At 29.3% G+C, this 14,041-nt stretch overlaps 1 protein-coding gene across 2 annotated transcripts in view; it reads right to left on the bottom strand.

Annotated features, from left to right (window-relative positions):
• Nucleotides 1–14,041, bottom strand: part of LOC107454225 (transcription factor CP2) — a gene marked incomplete in the record, with an annotated part of 52,827 nt that overhangs the window by 29,720 nt on the left and 9,066 nt on the right. Inside the window, 8 exon segments of one of the 2 annotated variants that reach the window (XM_071182778.1) lie at nt 128–195; nt 2,240–2,448; nt 5,497–5,691; nt 5,919–5,972; nt 7,189–7,303; nt 8,355–9,178; nt 9,800–10,027; nt 11,420–12,049. In XM_071182778.1, the coding sequence (XP_071038879.1) occupies nt 128–195; nt 2,240–2,448; nt 5,497–5,691; nt 5,919–5,972; nt 7,189–7,303; nt 8,355–8,364 (651 nt within the window). 2 annotated transcript variants of the gene reach the window in all.

Below are 14,041 nucleotides of genomic sequence, written 5' to 3'. Positions count from 1 at the left end.
TGAAAAAAATAAAAACAAAGCAGTTTTCTTCTATTAATCCAAGTTAGTCTAATTAAGAAATGTAAAAGAAGAACCTATAATTTGAAGTTAAAATTAGTTTTGTGTGTACGTTAAATAGAAAACTTACTTTTAGTAACTTTCCCTTCATATCAGCTATTCCTCGAAGTTTCTTTAAACGGATTTCGTAGGATTGTCCTAACAAAGATGAAAAACTAATTTTCAAAAGATTCTTGAAGAAAAATCTAAGGTTCAACAAAATAAAGTAAAAAATTAGCACACTTAAATAAATATGGTAATCTTTAAATATTTAACTTAATTATCTTACAAAACTATCAACCTTTTACCTCACATATACATCTCCCAGACACGATATATATATAACCCAGACACGATATATAAATATATATATATACAGAGATATCAACTTGCTCTGGACAGCGAATAAATATTTTCGAGTGGTAGTTTTTAATGCGTGAATCTTGGCTTAATCAACTCAATTTAAAGAATTTCACTTAACACTATTTCTAAATAATTCAAAGGCATATATAATAAGCCACTTTACAGTTACACCGTGTTGAGCCTTTTAAAAATTTGGCAAATTTAACCGAAAATCTGGACATTTCACTTTATACTTCTCTAACTGCTTTTTAAAATGTCTAGTCGAATTTGGAACAGTTGGTATCGCTGTATATACATATATATCCCAGACACGGTATATATATATATCCAGACTTTTGACAAGGTTATATTAATCAATAAACAAGGTAAGTTTGTCTGTAAAGTTCTGATTCTTTTTTATGTGCAACAAGTAATTATATTATATGCATATATATGGGTCATACTGCAAAAATGTAACACTATCATGTCCAAACAAAAAGATTAGTTTGAGAAAGAACGTTGATATTTTTAAGACATTGTCAATTGAAGACCTGTCATTTCAAGCTGTAAGAATCGTTATACAACCCTTCTCAGCTTTCTAACAATATAAAAACTTCGAAATTTAAACCTGAATGATAATTTTGTAAAATAAACTTTATCTTATCTTATTACTTTATCTTTAAGAAAGGCACATTAAGAAAGTCATTAAACTTAACTTTATCTTATTTTAGGAACAATATGCTAAAGTATGATGGTTCACAGCTTACAACAAGAACAAACAGTAATAAACAAGTAAAAAGAGGCATAATCAGAACTGCCAAAAAAGTAAGTTTTTTCCAGATCTAGCAATCATGTCACCTTTTTTTAACAACACATCTCTAAATAACTGAAACAAATTTTCACTTCAAACTCACCAGAATTATTTAATATCATTAATATCTTCATGAAATACAGCAGATTTGAGCTCAGTTATTACATAACTTATTTCTTTTATTAAAAACAAAATCATCTGTTTGAAAATGTCGCCTAATAAAATAAGCTGTCATAAGCAGCTGTATACTTTCTAACCGGAAGTGCAGCAGGTCAAGATCTTGATGTTGTTGTTTACATTTATATTGAAAACACCATCCATGCTTGTTTTTAGACAAATACAAAATATAGATATTCCATACTATGGGGATAGTAGTTATCGACAATGTCAACAATCATCTATGAAAAGGTATCCCAACGTAGAATTGAGTCAACATGTCTTAAATACTAGTGAATTGGAATTATATTTTTGTAGGGGTAGATACACTACAATACTCCCAAACCAGAATTTTATCTGTGATAGAATTCGATGAACGTATACCACAAGTTGATTCATTGCTGTTTTGTGAGAAGCCGGGAGAGCTGTATTATGCTCACCGTACTTTTGAGTGCTAATCGTGAGATCTATATTAAGTTCACGGTCATGGTCGCTCCTATGTTGCCATTAGCAGACTGTATACAGGCCGACGACGTGGGTAATCGAGACTGAGTAGCAATAGAGAGAGGAGGTAGATAATGTCACAGTCACAAGTAGCAAGTCAACTGTCCAATGTGGACGATCTATCCTAGTAGGCGTGTTCAAAATGAAGTGGGAGTTTCTGACAAGGTAGGCGTGTTCACATTACATCCGAAGGTCAACAATGTGGTGATGGTTATCGAAATGTCAACATTCATCTATGAAAAGGCGCCCCAACATAGAATCGAGTTAACATGTCTTCCATACTAGTGAATTGGAATTGCATTTTTGTAGTGGTAGACACATTAAGAAAGTCATTAAAGTTATTAATTAAGAGAAGACAAGGTGTAAAAAGTATTTAAATAAATACAATACCCTGATTGAGATAGGTTAATGCCTCTTCTCCTGTTCTAGTTCCCAAAGCAGTAGCTGCAGAAAGCCTGTACTGAAATTCAGCTGTTGATATTGGGTAGTCATAATCAGCTTCTTGTGCATAGGATGAAAACATTCCACTTAAAACAGGTGCACGGTGACCATATGAATTTTTCATTTCACCAACAGATTCCAATAAATCAGTTTCATAACTGCAAAATTTTAATTAATATTAAAATTCATAGCTGAAAATGGTTTTTAAAAAAAATACAAATACGACTTGCATGACTATAAGCTTTACCATTAGATAGATACATGCCAAATTTCTGCTTTTGATAGATGTGTGTAGTATTTGACAAAATTTTTGTCAACTTATCATTGATTCATAAAAAAGCACTGTCTTTCATTTCTAATATTATTTTCCACAATTACATTTAATAATTAAATTTAATAAATTAAATTTAACAATTTGTGTGCTAGAAAATAAAATGTAAAATGATAATGAGCCAAGAGACATCTACAGGGTATCTGCTACATTTCAGATTTTCAAATTCATGACTTTTCATGATTTTCCATGACTAATTCCAAGACGAAGTTACTATTTTCTGCGACAAAAACACAACAATAAATTTAAAAAAGCATTATAATAACATTAATTGAAATGATAGGTATAACTAAAACTGATATACTATGCATCTTCATATTTATAGATTTTAAATTTAAAAAACAGGGTAAAAAAAGAGAGCAATAGAAACAATAAAATAGCTGGAAAAAATACAAAAGCAAATAAATTTTTTTCTTTTTCTTCGGCAGAATTTTATTCAAAAGATACTTTTCTTGTTTAATGGAAAGGAAAGAAATACTCCTGATTTTTCTGTTTTCATTTCGGAATAAAAAAAATTGCCAATGACTGGTTTGCTTTAGCTAGAATTTTAAATTAATAAAAAATAAATAATAAAAATTCTTAAATCACAGAAGTTTAAAAGTTAATTCGCTCTAGAAATTATGTATCTTCTTTAATTTATTGAAAGAATACCATAATTTTTAAAGAACATGATAAATACATTTTATATTCGAATAAAATATGACTGTGAGTGATGATTTTGTTATGAATTCAGACATTCGGAACAAGATAAAATTGGGGAGGGGGGGATTCCAATTTAAAAATTAGATTTTTCGGCAATCTAAATCTATGACTTTTCATTACTTTCCAGGTGCGCGGATACCCTGCATCTATAGCAATGATAATATTCTTTTAAATTAGAAACATAAAAACATCTGATCATTCCTTTCGAAATCATTCATCAAAGGGAAACTTAATCACTTATTATTTGAACAGAAAATATGGTAATGTAGACAGATTACAAATCATAATTATGGCTTGCAATTGTAGGAGAAAATTAACGGCTAATTGACAAAAATTAACTAGCAACAATAAAAATACTGCATGCCATCTCCCATTTAATTATTGTTTTTTTAATTCTGTGTTGTCTCTATGACCATTTTATTATTTTCCTAAACCGTTTACATGCCAATGTTCTAAAAATAGAACATAGGTTTTGAGTTTGAATGTAATGGGCAATAAAGTCTAAATAATATTATTTTTTATACATTAAAAATTTACATAAAAGGAATTTTTTGCATTCAGCTTGGTTCTGTTTCCATAATTATTTGATTTTTTAATGAATTTTAGAAATTTGATGTAGTTTGTAAATATTTTTCATTTTTGTTATATAATTTATCAACAATCCAATTTTCGTAAAAAAAAATGACTACAATACTTAAAAACTTTTAATATAATCATCTGTTAGGCATTAAATTCTCAATTTTATTTTACAATTTTAAAGTCAAAATATTAGTTTAAAACATTAAGTTTCATTTTTGGAACATTGGTGTTTCAAGGATTCCATTTTTAGCGTTTTTCGCTTTTGTTGAAATTTCAACAAATGAAAAGAAATTCTATCTGATAAGGTGATGGCTTTCAAAGGAGTGTAATACATTTTTGTGTTATTTGACTATGTTAAAGTTGAAATTTAACATCAAAGAGGTTTTTCAAAGTATTCCCAGCAGTGGTATTGAATAGATTCCTTGTGATGCAATTTAATTCCTTGACAAATTTGTTATGGAGCAATAACCTTGTTAGAAACATATTTTTTATTCGGATTTAGAAGATCTAGACATTTGTGATCTAGAGCTTTCAGAACCAAGAGGTTTATTTGATACAGAAAACAAAGATGAAAATAACTTAGAACACATTATTCCATTCTATGTGGATAGAATATTGCCTTTAAAAGCAATTTTGAGAAAATAACATGGAAAATCAAATCCTAGATTTAAGTGCTAATAAAAAAACAAAAAAGCGAAAGCACCGTTATAAAGTCGAATAAGAAACAATTTCGTTAAAAATTGCTCCTCTTGATGTATTTTAAAAACTATTCAAGAGAATATGTAGAATATCCCACTAATATATAATCATTTTATGTTTTAAAATTTTTTAAATGATTGGTATATTTCTCAAAATATTTTACATTTTCATAGTATTTACCATACATTTAGAAATTCTTCAAACGAAATGCCTTACCTTACTAATATCAATAGTTTATTTTTAATAACATCAACAATTTATAAAAAGCAATAACAATTTTTTTAAACAATTGACAGTTTTTTATTAATAGTTTAAAAAAATGTTATTGCCTTTTATTATTTAATTATATTTGTTATTATTATGGTTGTTATTTTAATTCGCCACTGGTCAGTAGCAAACTCTTCTAATTTTGCTTTATACTTGCAATGTCCTCAACAATAAAAAAGGAATAAAAGGCCGGGATAGCCTGGCTGGTAGGGCACTGGGCCCATGTCGAAGAGGTTATGGGTTCAATCCTCGCCACCCGAACACTCTCAGTGCAATAAATGGTCACTTTGCCCGTCCTCAATGTTCCCATAACAAATCATATCTCTGGGGGTACTGATCCAGGAGTTTCCTTGTCTTCTGGATTGGTTCAAAATTATAAGCTACGGAGTTAAACATTAGTAGTCGTAAACCCAAAATCAGGTCGGCTGTTCAACGACGGTTATAAAATAAAATAAAGTTATTGCAATGCAAATTCACAAAACAAACAAGGCAGACAATTTTTTTAGCATAGAATTATTTAAAAAAATAAACAAACATGTTATCTCTAAATTTTGTAAGAACTCTTAATTCTTATTAATTTTCAACAGAGAGAAATTAAAAGATAAATTTAAAGAAAGATAAATAACACCTTGCTCTGCGATTCTCTAAAAAAGAGTCGTCGGGAAGTTTCCGACAGGGTTTCTTTGCAACTTTGCGAGTTTCCTGCCAGGGAGTAGAATACGAAGTGAAGTTATTAACGCTGAGATCTTGACTAGACTTAGCCTTTTCTTTGTCCATATACTGATGAACTGACCCGGAAAATGTTAGGCTGTGTGATTCCTGCCTTCAAAAAGAAAATTTATATATTACATGTACAATATATATATTACATATATATCATATTCAACAAGTTATTTCAAGTCATTCATTTAAATTCTCCAAAAATTTAAGCTTTTTAATGCATTTTTTATTTATAAGATTCTTTTATTTATTATAATTTTTCTTAAATAAATCATTTTAATTCTATATAGAGCTGATTGAAATGTTTTTAAAAAAAATAGAGACTCTTACTTGTGATCCATTTCATTATCCAATTTAATAACTTGAATAGCAGACAATGTGTCACTAAGAAAAAAATAATATTTTCTAAGTTACATTAGAGGAAACGATTTTTTAAATATACAACACAATCAATTGGGTAATGTAAACTCATAATGCAATCACCTATCATCGTCAATCATAATACAAACACAATTCAGACTGCTCTGTTATTAAATAAGGCATTCTTCCAATATCACGATAATTTAAGTTTAGCATTTAAATGAATTTAAAAATATTGGCAAAGGTTATTCAATTTGGGTGTTTGTAATTAACACTATAATTTAATTAAACTTTAAAATGCAATGTCGATTATTGAAGTTGAAAAAAAGAAACCAACGATTTCAGTTCTAAGTGGACTTATTACACTTTCAAAATTAACTGAATAAACACTATGCATTAACCCACATACGATTCTGCAAATAAAAAGTTGTACTTTAACCTGCAGAAACATTCTACCTATTTTGCCTATTTACTAAACTGCCAGTAGGTTAAATAATTGCAATAACGATTATTAAAGTCGAAAAAAGAAACCAACGATTTCAGTTCTAAATGGACTTATTACACTTTCAAAATTAACTGATTAAACACTATGTATTAACCCACTGACGATTCTGCACATAAAAAGTTGTACTTTAACCTGCAGAAACATTCTACCAATTTTGCCCATTTACTGAACCGCCAGTAGGTTAAATAATTAGCGTCTTAGGAAAAGAAAATGGTTCAATATCTGTTTTATTAAATGTCTAAAAAAAATTGCAGTTGAAGTTTAGTTTAATTTAGAAAAGTAAATTAAAATTGTTTAGGAAGGAGAAGATAAAATATATTAACCTTTCAGAAATATCACCTTTCAACGTTGTCTGATTAGTTGAACTCCAAAAGCAACAAATCAATCTTTGAAATTCTAGAGGAGACTTGAACAATGTAGAATTTGACAATTAAACTGAAATTATTTAAATAGAAATCTATTTTATTAAATCTGAGTTGAACATTAGTAATCGTGAACCTAAAATTACGTTGTCTGTTTAACAAATGTTATAAAATATTGGTACATAAGCAATTTTCTCCGACCAGAAAAAAGTGAGGCAGGAAGCCAGAAAATCAGGGTTCCACTGTATTATATTTTAATGTTATTTTAAACCTTGTTGTAAGAAGATTTTATTTCAAATTCCTGCTGACTATTTCTACGAATCAAACTTACTTTGGAGACAGCTGAAAAAAAATTCTGCTGCAGGGGATTTACCTCATGTCAAAAGTTGAACTGACAGGACCACCCAGGCCCGTTAGACTAGAATCCAAATCTGAAGCTAAGAGGTCTAAGTCATCCACAGACCACAGTAGAGATGAATTCATATTTCCTTAAAAGCAATTAAAATGTGTTACTATTATGGAAGGAAACACAAATAAAAAATTTAATATCAACACTTAAGAAGACGCCATGCTGCGACAGAAAATGTCAGCCTTCGTCGCAAATTCTCTTTCTCCTTCATTACTAATTTAAAATTTACAAGAAAGGAAAAGTTCAGGCATACCTAGAGTAAATCATGAAGTTTAAGTTGCTGAAAAAAATACTTCAAAATACTAAAATGCAAACAAATTATTAGAAGAGAAGTTCAATGGGGTGTAATCCTAAGTTATCTTCTTATAAATTATTTTCATTTGCATATTTTAAAATTTTCTTTTCTGTATTTGAAACTTCATGGCTTACTATAGGTCTGTCTGAACTCACTTTTTCTACATTTTAAATCAGGGTTGGGTTTTTGCAAATAATTATTCCATTATGTGGCTAATGAGAAATTTTTTGTATCAGTATGTAAAGTGCACTCCGGATTATCCGGGTTAATCACCGGGACAGGTCGCACGGACTGACGAAAAACACAGATAATCCGAAAACTCCTTTTATTAAAGAAAAATTCAATATCAGTACAAAAAATATAAAAATTATTGACATTTGCATGCATAACATCAAACTAGGAATTTACTTTATTAAAAAAATGTGTAATGCTTCTTCGCCATATAATATCAATACACATATTTTACGAACCGCAGTAATGTCACCGTAATCAAATCCTCCCATATAATCTAATAAAGTTTCCACAGAGCAGCAGAATGAGAAATTGTATACTATAATTGTATTTATAAACTAATATTAATCTGGTAGAGAATATTTAATCCTCCCTAAAAATTACTTAATAGCATAATCATTTAATATTTTCTTATTACCTACTATAACCACAATCCACTGTTCTGTAATTGTATTTAATTCGAGGCCATTTTCAGTTTATTTTAAACAGCTATTTTAAATATAGCATATAATTCAAAAATATTTTATTACAAGTGGATTAATAAAAGGTATATTAACAAGAAGTCAGCAATAAATAGCAGGAAATTTGCTCATTGGCAACTAACTGAAAGACATTATTGGCAATCGAATTGGGTTAGAAGTGGCACACAGCAGAATTCTCCACCTATGGCAACACTTTCCATACTTTCACCATTAGTGTGTGAAGAGTCATAGGAGAAGGAAGTACACTAGTTTCCGTCTTGATTTTTAAATAGATTAAATACTATTAAGTTAGGGAAACTATATAGAACTGATAACTACATTGGAGATAGTATTAAAAGAAATTTTAATTCATGGAAATTTAAAAAAATATTTTTAACAATTAAATATGAAAAATATTGTAGTACATTCCTATACAACTGAAAAGAGGAGGAGAGGGAAGGGTCAAAGGCATGGAACAGATCTTCTCCCCAGATGGCGTATTCAAGCGTTGCGATCGCGAATAGTAAATTATGAAATCAGAAAATGAGGTTATAACTGCATTAAGATGTTTATAAATCTATAAATTGAATTACGGCAGTTGATGGCAACAATTTTTAATTTCAAAAATAATTTTTAACAAAATGGCATATATTGAATGGAAAATACTATTTAATCATATACAATTNATGTTGGGGTACCTTTTCATAGATGAAGGTTGACATGGTCGAATTCTACTCACCAACCACGACCGTGAACTTAATACAGCTCTCACATTCAGCAAAAAGTACGGTGATCGTAATATAGTTCTCCTGGCTTCTCACATAAAACAGCAATGAATCAACTAGTGGTATCCGCTCATCGAATTCTACCACAAATTAAATTCTGGTTGGGGAGTACTGTAGTGTATCTACCACTATATAAAATTCGAATTCCAATTCCCTAGTATATAAGATATGTTAACTCGATTCTATGTTGGGGTACCTTTTCATAGATGAAGGTTGACATGGTCGAATTCTACTCACCAACCACGACCGTGAACTTAATACAGCTCTCACATTCAGCAAAAAGTACGGTGGTCGTAATATAGTTCTCCTTGCTTCTCACATAAAACAGCAATGAATCAACTAGTGGTATCCGCTCATCGAATTCTACCACAAATTAAATTCTGGTTGGGGAGTACTGTAGTGTATCTACCACTATATAAAATTCGAATTCCAATTCCCTAGTATATGAGATATGTTAACTCGATTCTATGTTGGGGTACCTTTTCATAGATGAAGGTTGACATGGTCGAATTCTACTCACCAACCACGACCGTGAACTTAATACAGCTCTCACATTCAGCAAAAAGTACGGTGGTCGTAATATAGTTCTCCTGGCTTCTCACATAAAACAGCAATGAATCAACTAGTGGTATCCGCTCATCGAATTCTACCACAAATTAAATTCTGGTTGGGGAGTACTGTAGTGTATCTACCACTATATAAAATTCGAATTCCAATTCCCTAGTATATAAGATATGTTAACTCGATTCTATGTTGTGGTACCTTTTCATAGATGAAGGTTGACATGGTCTAATTCTACTCACCAACATGCAAAAGTATGAAAAAATAAATTTTGAAGTTTATGCTTACATATTTGGAAGTCAAAAAAGATTATGCTCATTAAAAATACTAATTACTTTTCAAATCCAAATAACGATTAATATATTCGGAAAAAGCTTTTACAATAATTATATGTTCCAACAACAAAACATTCTTTGTTTGGGTCTTTTAAGTAGAAAAACAAAGATGAATGATCACAGGGCGTGTAAAACCTCTTAGTACAAACAAAAAACTCCCTAGTAGTTCATGACGATGAGTTAAAAATTCAGATAAATAATTAATANTTCATTTCCAAACTCTTACATATCCCGTTTTAGCATACCTGGGTTGGATAAAACGGAATAGGGTTTACAATGTGTAATTTTTGGCATAAAACTAAGTGAAAAGCATAATTAAGTGACAGAGAACTGCAAAGCAAAATTTCCATAAATTATATTCATGGGATTTTACTGTTCTAACACTTTTATATAGATTATTCTTTTATAAGTAAGTACACAAAAAATATGATGCTACATTTGTTTTTAAAGACTATGAGTTTTAAAGCATGAAGGCTTATTTTCGCAATTTTCGTTGCCGAGATATGCCTTGTGCTCTTAATCAAGAGATTTCTTTGCAGCCTTTTCTTCAATTCTCTTGGTTCTTTTTTGTAGTTTAATCACCCTTTCCTTTCCTTCCATTTCTAACTCACTTTTATTTCTAATTTACTCCCTTGATGTCGCAACATCCCTGAAAGACTCTTTAATAATCAAGTATTTAAATTCTACAGTAAACAAAGAGAAGAATTCTTTTTAGAATTTAACGTAGAATTGAGCAATTCAGAAAATTAAGAAGTTTATATATAAAAAAGCTCTAGTCTTCATCAGAGAAATCCATTACAATTAGTTCTAAAGAAAGATGCGAGATCCTAGAGTCGAAAATAAAAAGCTTAATAATGAACGTTAATAAACAAATTTTGCATGAAGAGACTAAATTTTTCAAAAATATATATTGCTAATATAAATAAGTTGTTCAAAAAGCCTAGGCCTACATTAATATACGACTATTTTAAAATATAATAATCCAACAAATAAATAGGTGGATAAAACGGGACATACAAAACTCTATCCCGTTTTATCCAACTCATACGTGTCCCGTTTTGTCCGACTCCGACACTTTTTGAAACAAACATGGCTGCTGCCTAAATGTGAAAAGAAAATTAGATAGACTGCACATAAAAATATTGGTAAATAAATGGTTAATAAAATTTAATACTCACCGGAATTTTATTCCCATATATGTAGGCAGTACTATGTCAAAAACAGCGCACGTAAATGTAGAAAATGGCAAGAAAATAGTATAAAAAAGTTCTGAGACCTACAACTTTCTATCAAATAGTGATCTCGAGGCGGGACGCACCGAGAATGATATAATCACGGTCGAATAACACGTTTCTGTCGTTGTCCACTAGATAGCTGCAATAGTCTGGTCCCTAGGCGACGTATCCCGTTTTGTCCGACTATCCCGTTTTATCCAACTCTCCCCTATATGTTCCAACAACAAAACATTCTTTGTCTGGGTCTTTTAAGTAGAAAAACAAAGATGAATGATCACAGGTCGTGTAAAACCTCTTAGTACAAACAAAAAACTCCCTAGTAGTTCATGACGATGAGTTAAAAATTCAGATAAATAATTAATAACATTTATTAACTTTAGATAAATTATTAACATTGGATAATTAATAACAATTACTGGTAATAAAGTTAGAATTATATTTCCATAGCATTTTTTAAGGGTCCGTCAGTTTTCCTTCAATAGTTAAACTTCTAAATATGAAAAAAATTTTGATCACCTAGTTATACATACTACCTCAATATTAAGTTAAAAGATTTAAAAACAAAGATTTTAGATTACCTTTAGACATTGTACAATATATTAGTTTAATGATTATTTCCGAAGTGTTCTGAGATATAGTAACTATTAAAAACAACTTAAAGTGTAAACATATCGAGATCAAAACACTAAATATGAATTGTTTACAGAGATAAGAATACATCTACACAAATAATTTTTGTTGTTACAAAATAAGTTATCCATATCTTTTATTTTGATTACAGGATATTTAAATATCAAATATATTAATACGTAATCTTTATATTACTGCTGTTTCATTAAAGGACTGATATCTCAGCAAATTCTTTAATTTTGTTACACTAATTACGTATCAACAAGTGGATTTTTAGCATCCACGTTATTTCATAACACAAAAACACGTGAATTTCGCAGATGCTAGGTTCTGAATATTGACCTCAACAGATCGCTTAGAGAATGGTCGTTCGTTATTTTCATGCTATTTGTGCTAAAAGCAAATCAACACAACTCATTCAGTTTATTCAGTTGTTTTCAAACTTAATGTAAATATGGCGTGCGCGTTTTCGCTTTTACGCATATATAAAAGTACAATGATGAAATCAAAGCAGCGTCACAAGGATCATGAAGCTTTTTAATTATTCAAAATGATAAAACGGGAATTAACGCAGATAACAGTTTAATTATCACTATTGATAACTGAATTATCATCGTATTCCATGTTGATTTTTTTTTCATTCCTTTAAAAGTAAAAATGAGAAGATCATCTCACAAAGTAATGAATAGCTTCGCATAATAAATTTAGAAAAATTAACATAAAAATATAAACTCCTTAATAACTTATTTAAAAACTTCCTAGATCAATTATTTTCAATTTAATATGTCATGTCATGTTAGTTTTATGAAAATAGGGATTGTTATTATTTTTTCTAGCGGAACATCACTTTCGCATTTAGGTAAGCAAGACCAACATTTTTATTTTTTCCATTCTTTAATTAATATTTTAATCAAAGGTACGAATAAAAATGTAAGCGATTGATTTTTTATCGCAATTTCTCGATGTGTCATTCATTATTTAAAAAAAAAATCGCCTTTTCCATTTTTAAAATAAAATTTTTGACAACCTATTCCGATTTCATTTCAAATTTTGTATTTTTGCCATATAAAATTAAGCTTTATAAAATGAGGTAGATATTTGTGCACATCAAAAATTCTAAATTATTTTGATCATTATTAAATAAAATAATAGAAAAGTAATAAGTATTAAGATAATAAGTATTAAGAAATTTTTTTTCCATGCATTATCCATTCCATCTTCGGACTAACTAATTTTATAATTGTGTGAAAAAATTCGATTTAATTTGCATTAAAAGTTCTGGAACTACAACATTTTCATTTTTTTTAAATAAAATTTCTGTACCCCATTCCGATTTCGTTCAAATTTTGGTATTTTGCCATATAAAATAACATTTTATAAAATGAGGTGATTAATATTAAAAAAATTTATAAATAATACTAAGCGAAATTGTATAGATTTATGCAAGATTTTAAATTATTTTTATAAATATTTTTTTTCTAATATGAATATGACCACCCCTTTTAATTCATAAATAAAAATTTAGTTTATAAGCTGATTTTGCAATTTCGAGACCATCGACATGACTATGTCAATGTGAACAGCATCACGCACCGACCGCCTTTATTTCCTAGACCAGCTGGTTTGTATCGATTTAAAGCTGGGTGATCATCACTGCAATTTTATAAGCACAGGGGCTGGGGATATTTTTTGAACTTTTTATTTATGGTGGAAAATATTTTTTTCTCAGCTCTCTTTATTTCCTTTTTAATTAAAAAGTATTTATAATTAGTTATTTAATATAAAAGTAGCACATTTTTTAAAACTTTTGTGAGTTCAGAGGATTCTACGAAAATAATATTGAGAGCTTCATTTTGAATTAGTTTTTAATTGGAATATACTTTTTATAACTTTTTTTTAAAACAATTTTTCCACATAAATCACAAATTATCATAAAACTGGAAGAAGAAAATGTAATACGTCATGCTAGTTTTTTCTTTTGAAAATGGCGTTTTTCGGAACATTATGAAAGGAATATTGTACATTGCATTAAAAAATAATTGAAAAAAATTGTTATTTTAATATGCATATATATATATAAAGTGAAACCATCAAGTTGACCACCCTTGGTAAGTTGGACACCTGCATAAATTGACCTCAATTATCAAGAACGGAATTTTTCCTATATAATATAAAGAAGTAAAACCTTTGTAACTTGACCACCTGTCTATCTTGTATGTTGACCACTGAAATAAGTCAATTTTGTCTAGGAGTATTATGAAATTCTATTCTAAAACCCTCATAA

This window comes from Parasteatoda tepidariorum, chromosome 6 (genome assembly GCF_043381705.1).
Source record: "Parasteatoda tepidariorum isolate YZ-2023 chromosome 6, CAS_Ptep_4.0, whole genome shotgun sequence".
NCBI classification, from domain to species: Eukaryota; Metazoa; Arthropoda; class Arachnida; order Araneae; family Theridiidae; genus Parasteatoda; species Parasteatoda tepidariorum.
The sequence above is the reverse complement of the archived record's forward strand: the minus strand, read 5'-3'. Positions and strand labels throughout refer to the sequence as shown.